General features: G+C 44.8%; 1 protein-coding gene across 1 annotated transcript in view; it reads right to left on the reverse strand.

Annotated features, from left to right (window-relative positions):
• LOC131565763 (transmembrane protein 132D-like) overlaps positions 1-18,150 on the reverse strand; it is a 181,432-nt gene that overhangs the window by 94,565 nt on the left and 68,717 nt on the right. Inside the window, exon 3 of the mRNA XM_058816822.1 lies at positions 15,563-15,706. Coding sequence (XP_058672805.1) covers positions 15,563-15,706 — 144 coding nt within the window. The remainder of the gene's footprint in view (positions 1-15,562; positions 15,707-18,150) is intronic.

The raw sequence follows: 18,150 nt of genomic DNA on the forward strand, positions 1-18,150 counted from the left end.
TTTGATCTCTGCCTTTCAACCCAAAATTGAAAATATTTTATACTCCCACCTCTTCCAGCATGCTCAGTCTCCATGGAGACTACAGGACCATCAGTTTTGGTTTTTTTTTAAATTAACACCATGGCCATGTGTCACTTGAGTGCAAATGCAGTGAGATTTTCATGGGCTTTCCACTCCATTTCAGTGGGATTCTAGGGCAGGGAACCTTCGACAGGGAGAGGTCCAGAGGGCTCCTGGTAAGACCATAAAAGCAAAGGTACAAACTCAAGAGAAGATCCAGTGGAACCCAGCACTTAAGTAAGAGCAGGACTTGCCACAGAACGATGGCCACTCTTATCTCTAGATTTGTTTGTGTAAGCTCCTATCCAAAACTGTCAAAAGCTTTTACAGACACAAAGCATGAGATGTTTAATATCATCCCTCAGTGTCAGGACCTTGGCATTGATGTCCCCGCTCTTGATGTGAAACCCAGACCATGAAGGGTCATCCCCTGGCTGAGGGCACCCCAAATGTGCTGCTGGAGCTGGATTCACCTGCGCCTGTGCCTTCTCCTGCTCCTGCCCCCCTTGCCCTGGCACCCCTGGCATGGGCACTGAGCCCTTCTGGGGACCCACCACAATATTTGGCAGTGCTGTTTTCTGGCACTCTGATGCCAAAGCAGCTCCCTGCCAGCCAAAGCAGAGGCAGGAGGGGAAGGAAGGTGCTCCCCCTCAGCAGGGACAGCCCTTTATCACCGAGGGCACACGTGGAACAGAACACACCCCCAACACCAGAATGTGTTCCTCCTCTGTGCCCTTTGTCAGACATTCACCGGGGCTGTACCTCGAGGAGCTGCAGAGCAGCACAGGGGGAAAGCTATCGACTGTGTGATTCTGAAGAGGGATGAGGGGATGGTGCTTTGCTTTGTACTCTGGATGGGAATCAGCCAGGATCTATACAGGAGCAGCAACAGGGCTGATCAATCTTTATTCCTACACAATCAAGCAAAGCTGCATCTTCAACTCCCTTTCCTGACAGCTCATAAAACGATGGTATCGATCACAATGCCCGAATTTGTAGCTTTGACAATAAAAGCAATTTGTTTGGGGAGGGAAATAGCCATATGAGGTGAATGCACGTGGTTTATTAACTTCAAAAAAATAATTCTTCTGAGCAATAATATGAAAGGTTAGACAGAACTTTTTAACCTTGAAGATTCTGACTTCCATTTTCCCTGCTGAGCCCTGTCCCTCTTGAGAGAGCTTGTGTTTTGGGTTTGGGAGTGCAGCAGAGGTGGCAAGGCGCGGCTCCCTGCTCGGCTGGTGTGTGCTGCTCAAGGTGAGCTCTGCTGTGTCCATCCAGCTCAGGGGAACTGCACAACTCCTCAGCTCAGGGGGCACCTGCAGCTCCTGCCCAAGCTCAGGAGGTCCAGCCCTGGCACTGGCAGCACTCACCACAGCACTGGTGCTCTCCTCAGGGGGACCCAGCCCTGCAGACACCCTGGACTGGCACTGACCAGAGACAGGAGCACTGGGAGTGCCTGCCTGCATCCATCCTGCCCCTGCCTTCCAGAGCACACCTGGCAGCTCCCCCTGCCTTCCAGAGCACACCTGGCAGCTCCTCCTACCTTCCCTCCTGCCTTCCAGAGCACACCTGGCAGCTCCTCCTGCCTTCCAGAGCACACCTGGCAGCTCCCCCTGCCTTCCAGAGCACACCTGGCAGCTCCTCCTGCCTTCCCTCCTGCCTTCCAGAGCACACCTGGCAGCTCCCCCTGCCTTCCAGAGCACACCTGGCAGCTCCTCCTACCTTCCCTCCTGCCTTCCAGAGCACACCTGGCAGCTCCCCCTGCCTTCCAGAGCACACCTGGCAGCTCCTCCTACCTTCCCTCCTGCCTTCCAGAGCACACCTGGCAGCTCCTCCTGCCTTCCAGAGCACACCTGGCAGCTCCTCCTGCCTTCCAGAGCACACCTGGCAGCTCCCCCTGCCTTCCAGAGCACACCTGGCAGCTCCCCCTGCCTTCCAGAGCACACCTGGCAGCTCCTCCCCAGTCCTACACGTTAATTAAGCCCCAAAGCCAGGTCTGCACTACAGAGCCAAGATTTTCTGGCAATTACTTAAGCATGGAAAAGAAGAGGCTCCATGAGGATGGAGCAAGAAAAAGCCACTTTCCTACAGAACTGTCTCAAGCTTGATTGGCTCTTGTGTCCAAGAAACTACAAGCTTTCATTTAAGATTTTTCCATAATTGCCTATTGATAAGCATTCAGCTGCCTGGAGACTCTCTGTTCTGTTTTTCCTCTACTCTGTGTATTTTCCTGACACATATAAGAAATGCCCATCTCTGAGTCAGCTTTGTGCTGTCAAATCTAAGGCACACATGCACAGGCACCAGGAGACTCGTTTGCTCTCCAAACCTGGCTAAAATCCCCTTTTTTTCTCCAAAGGAAAAAAACTTAATAAAATTAATGAAAAACTGATCTAGCTGTAGTTAGGTGCTTTATTTCCTTCATTAAAAATGACAAATGTATTCTGGAGCTAGCACATGTGCAGTACTGCTGGCTGTATTTATGATAGAAATAAGCATAAGTTCTCTCCTTTGAAATAAACCATCCTACACCTATTATTAGTGAAAAATCTGCACAACACACCACAGCACTTGAATATATCCACTTGCCTGTTGACACTCCCCTGAAATAGGGGGAATATTATAATGTTAAAAATAGAAAGCATGAATATTGTTGATGTATAAACAAAAAAGAAAGCAATATCCACAGAGCGCAGAAACAATATGTAAATTACGAGCTAATGGGAAAAAAATCTCATATTATGGGAGAAAAAAGCTTGAGAAATTGACTTGACATCTTTATGCACATTCTCTGAGATGTGGCCCGCACAGCACAAATATTAGGTGAATTTAATCTACAATACATTGAAATTGCAATCGCCTAATATCACATACATGTATGTAACTTAATTTGAATTATTAGTCATGGAAATCATTCTCAAGGGCTGATATGCTGCTGCACAAATTTCTTTCATATTTCTGCCCAGGCCTCTGGGGGCGAAGCAGCAAAAGCTGTGTGCACTTCTTTGCAACTACATCACACTTTTTCCTTGAAAGCTTCTGGAGTTTTCCAGGCCCTTGGGCCTCTCCAGGCTGCAGTTCTGTAGAATTTGTGGGGATTGAAGCTGTTCATGGTCAGTGCCTCTCATCTGCCTTTGCAGGGCCATCACTTCACTGTAACTGGAGACACAGATTCTTGCATATCTACAACAATGCTGAATCCTTTCCAAGTACTATCTGTGGAAAATCAAATGCATTCAAATTGTTGCCTTATTTCCTTTTTTCTCCTAGCTCTGTACTGCATGAAAGACCTCCCTCTGCATTTCTCCTCCCCAGTAACACCTTTCTCTAAAGCAGCAGCACCTTTTAGCAGAGCACATGACTCTGTTACCTTTAATGTCTTCCTTTTGTGACAATTAAGGAAGAGACACTCAGCAGAATAAATTGACACACCATACTGTTTGAAGTGTCCTTTAATCTTCTGGATGATTTTAAAAGTTCAGCTGGTAATTTCACTTAGAGGTCAGACTAAAGCAGCTCCCTGCTCCCCCTCCTCCTTCCCTTGTCAAACAGCTGTGGCAGCCTGGGGAAATATTGTCTGTCCTGGATGCAGCCACTGCCCGGAGTGTAAAGCTGCAGATGAGTTCAATACAGCTTGTTCCATTGCTAATTTCAGAGGCCATGTAGAGCTGCTTCTTCCCCTGGCTTAACAGACAAATTGACTTTCTAATTTTAGAACGGGAGACTTCTGCACAGGCACAGATCAAAAATGCTCCTTTTCTGATGGATCTAAATACACATTTATGCTCTGAAAAGCCACAGCACCTGAGGGACTGGAAGCTTGCCATGAAAACTGGTGTTTAGGAATGGTGCCCCACAGCCAGATGTGCAAACACAGTGCTGATAGTGCTTGTTCCTGGCATGGGCCAGTTTCCAGCAGCCCTGCTACCCCACATCACAGCGCTGAAACCAGGCTGGGGGACAAATGAAGTGCTGTCATTTACTCCTTCCTTCCTGTGTTTGCACTGCATCTCCACAAATGCACATCCTGCTTCTCCTTCTAGATCACATCTAAATATTTGCCTTCTTTGCTCTGCCCCGGGCACAACTCTTCCTTTTCCACTACAAGTTAACAAGTTCCATTTACTACATCTTTTTAGTAATGGAAAATTAAATATTCAGCCTCTGAAGTGACAGGGGGGTGAGAGCATCATCTCCATCGCAGCAGGTCTGTGGTACAGGGCTGTGCCTGACAGCAATGCTCCTACCTGGAGCTTTCACCTGCCTGCTAATTGTGCATTTCCATACAATTAAACTCTGCGGTTCCTGATGGAAGCACCTCAGTGATCTTTAGCAGTTCATTAGGACTTTGGGGTGAGTTTACAAGTCCTGATTACAACTGAAGAGTAAAATCTTTATTTGTGGTTTATCCAAGAAGCAGAAGAAGCATTTCTTTTCATAAACAAGATTAATCCCTTAAACCACTGCACAAGAGATATTTTCCTAGAGAATTACATAAGAATGATGAGAGTGCCAAATCCACACACCTAAAGTAAAGAGTAAAAATACAGCTTTTACAAAACAACTGCTGATTCCCACCATCTCAGAGATTTGATCATAAGGCTGCATTTCTAAAACTGTCATTTATCCCAAAACTCTGGAGACAGCTAAATTCCTGATCCTTTGCTGCTGAGAACCACTGCAAACAAGATTTATTTTCATGTCCTTTATGAGAACAAAGTCTTGATTTTTGAACAAACAGTAATTTTTCATCAAGACATTGTAATTCTCTTTGAGACTCTTATGGGCTAAGTCAGAGGTTTATCTTACTCAAATATAGAAAACAAATGCAGAATAAATCCACAACCCCCCTCTCTTCCTCAGCCTTCTCGGTATTGAACATGCATAAAATCAAACCTGATTCAATCTATCAGAACCTAAAAAGAATTGCAATATAGACAATAGGTATGCACTGAATGTGTAAATGCATCTCTAACATAAAATAGATATTGGTGAGATCATGGAAATATAACATGGGGATTTGAAAGCTACAAAAATAATTAGGACAATTCAAAATTATTTGTTGCACCATCCTCCGTTCAGTAGTTGACAACTTGGCAAAGAAACGAAGCTATAAAATGAAGATATAAATTTCCATGTAAGAGGTGTATCTAGCTTTTGGGAACACCAAGTTAAATTGCAGCCATTTTGCCACGTGCAGTGGAATTTAGGAGAACAGCCTTGTCTGTTTATATTAACAGACGTTTAGAATTGGAAATCAACACTCAGAAATAGAAGAACATGATGAAGTTTCTTATGCTTCCAAGCAAAGATTCAAAGACTGGCAAGGGACACAGCTTGGATAAATTTGGGGTTTGGCATCCAAAGTGCAAACCAGAACTTTGGTTTCCCTATAAAAATCCACCCAAATGTTTCCAACCTGTGGATCTCAGGACACGAGGGAGATGTTATTTTGAAACACGTGTCACAGCCAGACTTGTCAGAGCCTGTCTGCCAAACTCTGTGCCCGTGGTCCCGTGGAACAAGTCCCGTGTGTTCCTGTGAGACTGTTCCTCATGAATATGCATCCCAGATTCACTCCAGCATCTCCTGATTTCTGCAGCTGCTACAGCTCCTCCGCTATGGATGCTGACAAGTGCATAATGTATGGACAGCACAGAGAATGCACTCCACATACATCCTATTTATCCATTCTGTGCTCGTTTCTTACAGGCATCTTTTGTTCTCTTCCAGGCCTGCTGCTCTCCTTGCCTTCACTACTTCACACAAAGACCTGCAAGTGTCTGTAAGGAAATTAATTGCTTCAACAATTAACAGGAAAATGCATCTCAGAGGAAACACTTCAGAATCGATCTGTTTCCAGGTACAATATTTGCCACTCAGGAATAGATGATTTGGATTGAAAATTATTCAAGCTAATTGTTTTCTCTCTAAAATGAAATTAAATGAAGAGTGTAATAATAAACTGAAAATGAAGAAGTTCCACTCAGCACTTGACAAGCTCACAGTGAAAGGCCCTGTTCCAGTCCCAGTTTCAAGGATTCTGCTCATCCTGTGACCAAGGACTTGCTGAAGGAGCCTGTGGCTCTGTGTCACAGGTAAGACTTCTAGAGAAGATGGTATCTTGTCAACACTGAAGGGATTTTCAAGTATTTCAGCTAAAGCTGACAAAAAGGCAGGCAGGCATTCCTGCAACATGCCAGGGAAAAATTATCTCAAGAATCACTGCAGATAGTAGCCATCCATTCAGCTAACTGCACATTTGAATATTAGCTTCAGGTAACCCCTGGAACTAAGAACAACACAAGCACATTTGCATAAGTGCAGGTGATCCCTCAGTGCCACCCTGGCACAGAACCCCGGGCACAGCCTTGGGTCTGCTCTGGATCCTTCTGGAAACGGAGCCAGCAGTGGGTGCACCCCTGCCAGGGCCACGTTCCCATGGACTGGGACTTCTCATCACTGAATAGGAGAATGGCAGAGTTACCCAGGGTAGAGAAGAGCTTTGAGATCATCAGCCCAACCCATGACCCAACAGCACCCGATCAACCAAACCATGGCTCTGAGTGCCAGGGACGGTGACTCCGCCTGGGCAGGCAATTCAATCACTCTTTCAGTGGAGAACTTTCCCCTGATGTCTAACCTAACACCCAGCCTAGGCCACTCACATCACAGGCAGAGCAGCAGAGCTGCAAATACTCCCATTTCCAAGTATACCTGATACAAACTCACATTTATACTTTTGACATGAAGAACTGCGAGGGCTCCTGAGTAACAAAGGGAACACACACTGCAGTAACTCCTGCACTTTTCCAGAGAATCATGCAACAAGCCACTGGTCCCTTTCCAGCTCACTTACTGCCATGGATGTACAGCCTGAATCCCACTCCCACACACTCTAAAATCCTCCTGTCTGACTTATGGAATGTTTTCTCTGTGCATTCCTCTGCTCACATTCAGTGACAAACCGTCATACACAGAACAGGATTCATCACTCATACAACGAGCATGGATTGCAAACTGAGATCCAGTCTGTGACAGAGACACAAAGTGTGCTGCACATTGCACCAGCTCCAGAGAACACCACAGAACTCAGCTCCGGATAACACCACAGAACTCAGCTCCGGATAACACCACAGAACTCAGCTCCGGATAACACCACAGAACTCAGCTCCGGAGAACACCACAGAACTCAGCTCCGGAGAACACCACAGAACTCAGCTCCGGATAACACCACAGAACTCAGCTCCGGATAACACCACAGAACTCAGCTCCGGATAACACCACAGAACTCAGCTCCGGATAACACCACAGAACTCAGCTCCGGATAACACCACAGAACTCAGCTCCGGATAACACCACAGAACTCAGCTCCGGAGAACACCACAGAATTCAGCTCCAGAGAACACCACAGAATTCAGCTCCAGAGAACACCACAGAACTCAGCTCCGGATAACACCACAGAACTCAGCTCCGGATAACACCACAGAACTCAGCTCCGGATAACACCACAGAACTCAGCTCCGGATAACACCACAGAATTCAGCTCCAGAGAACACCACAGAATTCAGCTCCAGAGAACACCACAGAACTCAGCTCCGGATAACACCACAGAACTCAGCTCCGGATAACACCGCAGAACTCAGCTCCGGATAACACCACAGAACTCAGCTCCGGATAACACCACAGAACTCAGCTCCGGATAACACCACAGAACTCAGCTCCAAACACCACAGAACTCAGCTCCAGGCTGTGCCAGGGGCTGCCAACACCAGCCAGGCTGCAGTGTGCTGCTGCAGGTGCAGATTGCCAGGGCAGGAATGGGGCACATTCCACACTCCTTGGTGGCACCCAGAATATCCAGGGAGCACACCCGGCTCTGCATGGAATCCTACAGCTCAGACCCCTGCCCTGTGCCCAGCTTTTACACACATATCCATGTCAGACTGAGTGGCACCCACAAAGACAAGGCATCCCAAACAGCCAAATTCTTTTACTGCCACAGAAGCCAACAGAAACTCCAAAAAGGAGATCTCAGACACACCAGCAATAACTCCAGAGAACTGTGCCATTGATGCATCTGCACAGGGAGAGCTGAAGCCATAAAATCATGCAAATGCCCAGTGAACTCAGCCTTGTACTAGCAGTTGGAATTTATTTAGGACTGGTTTTGTGATTTAGAAGGATGCCAGGCTGTGTTACATAACTCCCTTAACCTTCGGGCCCACACTTGGTCGTGTGTTCATTTAGATGTGACAGATTTAATTTTTCACCCAAAACATGGGAATTCCCATGTCTCAAGAGCAACAGGCATATTTTTAGCCTCAGCTCATATTTTAAGTCATCCACTCAACTTTCCAGCTCTCTCAGTAATTAGTATTACTTCTTACAAGATTTCCTCCAAGGGGGAAAAAAAATCAACAGCAGCATTAGAGATATTTTCACAAGACACACTTTTGCATTTAATATTAGATTTTTAATAGACAGGAGATTACTCACTTGCTGTCTCTTTTGTAATAGAAAGCAAACTGGCTTTGTCCCACTGGAATTGTTATTTTTAGCCTCTGGGCTACTAAAGGTTTAAGAACTACAGTGCTAAGTACCACAAACACAGAGCAAGCATAACAATGATGAATCCTGAAGGTTCTTAAGGGAAATAATTCTTCCTCAAGCTTAAAATTATATTTATTATACTGGGTAATACCAGGGTAAAAATATAGACACTAAATATGAATGAGGTTATCCAAAGTATTGGAAATATCCTTTAGCTACCTCAACATGAGAGAGAAAGAAGGGCCTCTGCTCAGCAAGGGAGGTGACAGAAACACCTGCACCTCACCCAGGAGGAGAGGTCAAAATCCCCAGCAAATCCATGAATTACCTGCATTTTCTGTAACTGACTTCTGTCAGCAAACTACTTCACCTTAGATTGCTTCCCTCCAATTATCTGATTCCCAGCTCTTCATGCCAAGAGCTCCCAATGAAAGGGGATTAAGCCCCAACATTATTTATTGCTTGCAGAGCTGCAGTACTTCAGAAGAGTCCCTGAGAACTCCCTCCAGCTGCTGGTGCTGACCATGGTGCTGCAGAAGCTGGTTTACCCACAGCACTGCATGGGTAACTCACAGAGAACAGCCTGATTACCACACAGCACAGCACAGCCAGCTCTGTGTCTGGGGAACCTCTGAAATGCCCAGAATGACACTCTGACTCCTCCCATGAGAGCATCAGAAAAGGGTCTCTCATTGTGTGAGCACAGGAATGATCACAACTCCTGCCAGGACTCCTCAGGTCCATGCACAGTCCCACCTCTGAGCCAGCACAGCTTTCCTTGTACTCCAGTTGAGTTCATGGACAGGGAACACTGAGTACCTGCTCTGTGTTCCACTTTGGTGTCCTTTGGGAGCCCCATACATGAAGTACCCACAGAGCCCTGCCTTCCATGACTGTTTCTGTAAGTGAAGTAAAACCCAGTAGGATCTAATCCAATATACCAAGGGGTAACATGCTTTCAGATGAACTAGGCCAGGAAATGAAATGCATCCTCCTTACAAGCAGCCAGAATTCCTCTGTTCCAAGCTGTGCCCTGAGGCCACAGCTGGCTGAGCTGGGGTGGGTTACCCTGATGCTGCCATATGGGAACGTGGAACTGCTCCAGCTCAAATTAAGGAACACTTTTCCAGGTTGTACTCAGCTGTGACAGTGCAGAGAACACAGAATTTCCCCCCAGGGTTTCTGGATACCAGAGAAGGACTGCAGAGCTGTGCGGGAGGTGTGGACAGCCTGGCCCTGAGGGACAGCCTGCAGCCCCCCTGTCTGTCATTATTCCCTGCAACACACTGTCACTAGAGCAGAGCCAAACATAAGAACGGCCAAGATAAACAAGACCTCCTGCAAACCCCTCTGAAAGGAACACAACATCTTTAGCAGTTGTATTTACTCATGAACGATGTCGTTATTCCCACACATGCAATGAGAGCTGGAGTTGGGAGCCCCAGCTCTCCCTGGGTGTGGGGAGCCAGCACAGCTCCCACAGTGATCCCTGGACATTTGAATATTAGCTGCTCTGCCAATATCCTGCTCCAAGGACTCCAGTCCAGGAGATCTGCACATCTGGGGCACCATGGAAGTCACACATTGGTATTTCCAAAGGATAATCCCTGAATGAGGGAATTTATTTTCTGTAACAGCTTCGAAGGACAGTGCTGGTTCTCACCTCTCCCACTTGCAGCAGCATCTTGCCCTAACCAAAGGAGCAGGAGCAGCCGTGCTCCCCAGGGAGAGCCTGAGATTGAGCTGAGATTAAAGGAACCATCTCTGCCCTTTGAGCTGCAGTTCCCTGGGTTACCTGCTCCACGTGAATGCCAGACCCAGCTGTGCCCCCTAAGGTGCCAAAGCCCTCCCCGTGCCTTTGAAGTGCTTTCTTAAAATGAATGTCTCAAACCAACAGGTGAAAGAGTTGGCTAATAATGCCTTTATGGAATAATTGGTTATTATTTCATCTCTTTCCTTTTGTTTGATCCCAGATGATAACCATAAACATCTTTTCTAGTGTATTAGCATTGCATAGAATGATTTCAAGAAAAATTCTGCATTTCTTGCTAAATCAAATAGTTTTCTTTTTTAAAAAATGGGAAAAGTGGGTCAGCATGTAAAATAATAATGCACTGAGGCTTGGTTCAGACAAATTTATTTTGCCTCAACATCTCAAGGGGTTCTCTCTCTGAGGGCACATTTAAGCTTTAAAATGAGAAATGGAGGCTTGTGACTAATTGCCTTCAAACAGAGGAATGTAAACATGACTTCTGCGATGTTCAGTGCTTTAACATGATCACAACAGACAAACTCCTGGAAGCCTGGAGGTTTCTAATAGCACAGGAAGGAAACAGAAAAACCCAAAGTGTACACAGCATGAAACTCTAAAAGCACCCAGGGTAAATATGTTTGCAGCTGATCATTACCCACACGTCTCAGAAGCAGAAATGGAGTTCAACCCTGCTGTTTCAGAGTTAAATGAACATATTCCACCTGCCCAACAAGAGATATCCTAATGTATTACATCAGCACCAACAATCCCGAGTGAACAGATAATTTTTAGGGCTGAATAATTATTCTCAGAAAGCAATTTTGGAACATAAAAGCATCACCTTTCTCCCTTCCCTCCTGTTTCCTTCAATAATAAGACCAGGATTAAAGAATGAATAGGAGAAATCTTTTTTTGCTTAGAATTCACATAAACAAATAATGCATTGGGTTGCCACTAAAATCCCCAACATCCCGCCTAGCCCAGCCCTTCACTGGGCCTGTCCAGCTCTGAAAACATCACCCTTGAGTATATTCCATTCTCAAAGTCTGATTTCTGCAATCTCTTTCTTGCTTCTATTTCATAGTGACAAAGTGAAGTTCACGTGATTCCCACAGGATGGGATGTGACAAAATGTAAAGGGATTTTTTTTTTACTACATCACACGTCCTTTTCTCTTATTTTAGAGTAGAAATTTCTCTTTCCAAGCAATAATCCATTTCTAGGTGACAAAGTCATGTGAGCACATGGGAGCAAGGAAAAAAATTAATGGTGATCTAAAACATTAAATTGATTTTATGAAGCATTTTGATGAACACCAGCAAGAGACAGAGTGTAATTATTGTGGCCATTAGGCTGTTATTTATGTTAAATTTGTTGCTCTTGTTGGCTTCAGAAGTGTTTTAGGACTACAGCACTCTTGGGAGTCCATCAAATGTACTGGCATATGCAACAAGTAAGAGGGTGAGGCAATAGCTCACTGCATTTACAACATGAAAATATTTAATAATTGCATGGGAAAATGAGAGAAACAGGGCACTAAGGACAATGGCATAAATGCAATACAAAGAAAGCATTGTGTAGAAAATCAAAGGCAGTGTTGGCATACATTTTCTAGTCCCCTGTTGTTATTTAATATCAAGTTAATTTCTTCAGTTATAAAAGTGTTAAGAAAATGAAGCCCTGAAATGCAGTGCCATGAACAAATGAGACTTTCAGGAATAAATGAAGAATATAGCCTAGAAGATCCTGTTACTGTCTCTCACTGTGCTCACGTTCTCACAAACTGATTTAGTCACTTGCAGTTCCAACTGAGAATCCGTTTCTCTGACAGCAGCATCTGGTTTCAGGCAGCACAAACCAGCAACTCCTTCAGTGCTACAGAACTGAGGAGGAAAAGTACCAAAACAAATGCTGTCCTTGTTACATTTCCAGAAAAAGGGAAGGAAATTGCCAAGCAAATTATCCGTTATATAACTGAAACACTTTTGGTGATAAAGCAGGAAATGTTCATTACGGTTCTACTCAGAGATGGCCATGCTTTGTCTGTGATTATTTTGTATTTGACTGAATCAGTGGCTTCATCCCTGCCACAGGCACAGAGCACGGTAATGGAATGGGAGTAACAAACATTCCTACCCCAAAATATAAACATGAACAGAATATTGTAAGAGAATCGTGACACGCATTACTATCACACCAGACCAACTTGCCAAATGTGTCCCCAGCAGCTGTGGATGGAGGGAAGCACTGCCAGTGGTGTTCTGCAGAGGAGGAAAGCCCAATAAATCCTCATTTTCAGCCAGTGGTGTTCTGCAGAGGAGGAAAACCCAATAAATCCTCATCTCCAGCCCCCCAAGGGTTCTCCAGGCCCATCCCAGCGGGCACAGTGCCAGTCCAGCAGCAACAAGGGGAAGAACAGGAATCCAGAGCTTGACCTGGTGGCTGCTCCTCCTCTCCATCACCCCTGCACAGCAGAGAGGCCCATTCTGGGTAAGGTGAGGAACAGCCCTAAGCCAAGGAAACACTCGGCAAATGCAGCACTCCCGAACCTCACCCTCCTGCTCCATTCACCTCATTACACGGGGAACTCCCAAAAATAAAATCAGGAGCTCCCAGGGCAGGAGTAAAGGACGGCACAGATTAGGATGCATCTCCCAGACTCAGCCAGTGCTGGAAGGGTTTCCCCAGTCCCATTTCTGATCACTGCTTCATTCCCACAGCATTTTCTCTTTGCTTGTTTGGTCACCTGCTTGCCAGGAGAGGGCGGGGGATCTGTGCTTCAAAGGGAACAGCAGCAGTGCTGTGCAGATGCTACAGGCAGCAAACCCATCTAATCATCTCCTGGGTCTGGATTTAGAGTGGTACAGAATTATTACTGCCTCAGAAGGAAATCAGAAGAACTGGGGAGAACTTTCTAATTGCTTCACCATTAATCTGGAACACTGTCGCCAGCCCGTAATAAGCAAGGCACGAGAACTTCAAATCGTATTTGACAGATGGGCTTAATTAGTTATTCCCAGACAGAATCATAATATTTGCTGTTAATATTCATCTGAAAACACCCTGCTGGCTGTGATAATATTTATATGTTAATCCTGTTACGATAAGCTGCCGCTGCCAGAACCTCTCCAAACAAAATGACGGATATATTTCAAACCCCGAGCTGGGAAGGCTCTGGCATTCTGCTCTGGGTTGTCACTTGCACAAGTGCCTCCTTAAGCCGTGAAATTACACTTGTCACACTGAGTTAGCTTTATTAACACTATTTTCTGATCCATGTAAAACTATCAGGAACACAAAGGTACTGAATCTGCAGTTAATTAACATTGCCACCTTTGCATCCATGTGATCAGACCTCTGCTTTTTAGGAGAAATTCAACAATATGCAAATAGAGTTTCTGTAATTTCTAAATGAACTACGAAGGCCAAAAATTTGGTAAAGGACCTCATTACTTAACTGTGACCCAGTGTGCCTATTTGGTGACATCAAACACTTCTAGATAAGGATAAAATCATTTCCCAGAATCTGTAGAGCACATGTAATGTGCTCTTTCCCCACGTAATGCTTGATCTTGCTTCTTCAAATGCAGAGCTAAACAGAGTCAACTAAATTTAATGAGGAAAACAATATACTGGGTAATGAATTGCAAATACTTTGCACTCATTCCAAAGAGGGAGGAAGAAGTTCTCAAAAGTGAGAAAACCAGAAAATCTCAGCTGGGAACTCAATGGAGCAAATCAAACCAAGAGTCACAGGAGAGGTACATGAACACTTTTTCCTGCCTGGGTTTTCTTTCCAGTAACATCTGTGCACAACCCCGGATTTCTTTCAATAACCATCCAGCAATGTTTATACCCAGCCTGTGCAAGCACACAGAATCCACAACCACTGCATGAAAGATGACATAATAATTTATTTTTTGTGTACCAGGGGTCATTTTAAAGGATTGCCACTGGATGATGAATAGTGAAGGGAAGTTAAGTTGCCAAGATTCAATTTCCCCATGAGGCTGCTTTACATTTTCCTGCTGAGAAACAGAAATCAGGCAAATGCACTCTATGGGCCCAACAAGATAAAGTGTGATGGAAAACTCATTGCTGAAATAATCTCTGGTTTTGATCCAATGCCCATTTCTGTCAATGAAAATATTCATCCGTTTTCCAGTAGCTTTGAAGGGGGATTTTAAGGAATGTGACAGACTGTGCCCAGCACAGGGAGCTCCCACCTTGGCATACACACACATTTCTGCTTTGCCCAATGCCATTCAGCCAGATACATGACAATATTTGCTTTAAGTGAGGGAAATTCAGCATCTATAGCAAAGGAACTGTGTAGAATCTGAGCTATCACAAGCAGAAAGTCATTACCAAGGAAAGTTCTTCCCTTCCTCTTTTTTTATACAGGCAGATTGCAAGGAGATGAAACTTCTTAATTATTATGTTCAGAAAGTATTTACTTACATGTCATAAACCATGTAATAAATCCCCAAACCCTGTTAGATTCTGTAACATTTCACACGTGAATCACACATAAAGTGGGAATTTTTCTATCAGCAATGCCAGCCCCAAACAAAGGCAGTCTGGTCATTACAAATGTGCACTTGACTTGCAGTTCCAGAAACAATGAACAAGAAGCAGCACATTATATAAAAATGTATTCATTAAACCAAAGAGTTGTGATTAAAAAAGGAACATCCACCTGCCAGATGAAGGCATTTTAAGACACGTCAATGTTGCAGAATGGGAATGGAAAACAGAAAATCTATTTCTTCTGCAGATCAAAAATTCATATAAATCTCACCCTCAACATCATTTTCATATAGTCACAAAAGACCAAAACAGAAACAAGGAAAAAACCCAACAAAGAAAGGAAAGGGACACAATCCACCAAGAAAACCTCAAGCAAAATTAATAAACCAAACCAAAAAATTCCACCACAAACAGTCATATGAAGATAATTTAAAAAAAAATTAACTATTCACAGTCAAGCTCAAAGATATGAAACAAGTTCTTCCAAATCATTTGTGACAACAGCATTTTCTGTTAGTTTTCACTTCCTTTGAGCACTAGGACTGAGTAACATTTGTGTGGTGGATTGAACAACAGCCACAGCTTTTCCAAAAGCATTTCCTCATGCACCATAGGAAAATGTATTAAAATCATTCAAATGTATTGAAAGCAGCCATGACCTACCTGTTCTCAGCAGCAGGTTTCCTCTGGCACACAACCACAGCTGGTGCATACTTGCCAGTGTAATCCACACTCTCCCTGATGTCCCACAGGTAGGGGCTGCTGGCTCTCACACTGAAAACGTTCACACCTCTCTTCACCTTGGCCCTGGAGAACAAGGAGATATTGCACCAATCAGATGGGAAATGCCAGCTCAATCTGCTCCTTATTCCATCGTCATGTTCTCATTACTGCCCCACAGAAAATGCCACCACTCATTAAGAGTTCAACAGCAGGACGAGGAAAGGAGATAAGAGAATTAATTAAGACGTTCATATTTTGAAGAAATTGTATCAAGACAGAATCTGACTGAACTAATGGAAATTACAGCTTCAGTCACAGCTGGATTGATGGTGGGTGTGCTCTGGAGCAGGCTCCTCGCTCCTGCCCACACTCTGGGCACCATTGGGCACGTTGAGGCTCTCTCCTGGCTGCAAGGTGTTGCATTGGCACAGAAAGTGCCAGTTTTAATGGGAAAAGAAAGGAGTTGGGTGCTGGAGTGAAGAGCCATTGCTAAGCCTCATTACAAGCAAAATCCACCCTTTCTCTCCTCCCTCTCTGGATTACTCTAAGATGACAATCCTTATCTTTGCTCTTATTTTCATCATCTCTTTGAGTTCACAACATTTTCTTTTAGTACTGTTGTGTTTCATTGTCCTGTCGGCTCTGAACTTGAAAATACTTATTTTAAAACATTCTGATTTTTCCTAAAGCAACTCATTTCTGTGGAGCTCTGTTTCCATGCATGAGAGGTTCAACAACAGGAAAAGCCATGTGGCAAACTGGGCTGGCTCCTATGGAGAGGTGGTGCTTTCTAGTTCTCAGTGCTAGTAAAATACTTCTGGGGCTGCATGGTGAAAGAACAACCAGAATAAAAAGTTATTAACTACAAGTGGAGAAGAGGGACTTTATATAGAGAGAGATGCACTTTCAAATATCTGTTTCAATTCCTCTCATCAGGTGTGGCATTCTTTAATTCTGCCTCTCTCTTTTCCAGAATTTGTACCTCAGGGCACTACAGGATTACCCCTCAGGTATAAATGTACTGTTGGCCAAATTACTGAACGAGGAGTCCCTGGTGCTGGTAACTTCTCGTTCCTGAATGTGTTTACAAGAAGTCCATTGTGGTCAAGCCTCCTGAGGTGTCAGGAAATGAGACTTTAATTACATTTGCTAAAACTCTCATACACAAAATGCACTCAGTGCCATGGCGAGTTCTCAGTTCTGGGCAGAAACCCCAAAAGGTACGTGAGGTTTTTGTCTGAGCAGCTGCTGCCAGCAGAGCAGCAAACAGCACTGTCAGCTCTGCCCCCGCACGAAATTGCTCAGGAAATCTTTGAAGGACAAGATCCACACAGATGTTTTCAGAACAAAAAGCCAAAGGATTCCTTCAACTGTCTTGAACAAAAAGGATTAAATCTCCTTTCTCCAGCACTAACTCAATAGCAGTGGCTGCAATTTCCTTAGCACACCTGGAAGAATAAATACGTGGAGGCTGCCAATTTCTGTGCAAGTTCTCCTATGCTAATTTGACAAAATGAATTTTAAGCAGGTGCAGACAGTGCTGCTAGAGCAGACATCCCTCAGGACAAGAGATCAGCGGTCACAGCAGAGTGGAAATTAAACTCCATTTCCAATGTCTCAGAGAGGGAGGTACAAAGAGGCCACCCAACCTGGGTGAAACATTTCTCAGCACGTGTCTTCAGCCACTCCTGGGGACTGGCAGCTGGTCCTGCCCTCCTGCTGCACCTCGAGGAAGGGAAACTGCTGGGGACCAGCCCAGAGCAGTGACAGAGGAATGATCCCCATCCCCAGGGACACTGGGGTGGCCAGTCACACTCAGCTGGCTCGGACTCTGTATGAGCCACAAGCCTTTGTTATCATTCTTTCTTTTTCCATTCCTAGCTAACCTTCTGAGGAAATCCTTTCTTCTATTCTTTTAGTATAGTTTTAATATAATATATATTATAAAATAATAAATCAGCCTTCTGGAACATGGAGTCAGCTCCTCATCTCTTCCCTCATGCTCAGACCCCAGTGAACACGGTCACACACCCAGGCTGGGCTGCAGCAGGAGTGCTTGCAGTATTTTGTGCCCATCACTTCACTTTGGGCAGAGTCTGCTTGGTGGAGAGGAGGATAGGAAGACCATAAACATTTGAATTGTGCCTGGTTTGGGGTTGCTGTTTCTCTGTTTCTTTTCAAACAAGGAGCCCATCCAGCTAAGCACCTTCCTGGCTGTTATTTACCTCTGGATCACTGCTCACATCAGTTTCCCAGGCTCCTGAGCAGCTCACCCCTCGCACCAAATCAATCATGGCAAACAAAGCCCCTGGGAGTCCACATCCCTAAAAACTCGTCAATGCTGACAGGGTACAAATCAAGGGAAGGGAGAAGCAAAGAAAAGCACAGAAGGAACTCCCAGAATCAATACATCACAACTGAAATCAAGGAAATGCATTACCTAAGTGCATAAAGATAGTGATTCCCAATTCCATCCCTCACCCACTGAACACTCTGTTTACTCTAGTGATGGAAGAGGCTGCAACTGC

This window comes from Ammospiza caudacuta, chromosome 18, assembly GCF_027887145.1.
Source record: "Ammospiza caudacuta isolate bAmmCau1 chromosome 18, bAmmCau1.pri, whole genome shotgun sequence".
In the NCBI taxonomy this organism is placed as follows: domain Eukaryota; kingdom Metazoa; phylum Chordata; class Aves; order Passeriformes; family Passerellidae; genus Ammospiza; species Ammospiza caudacuta.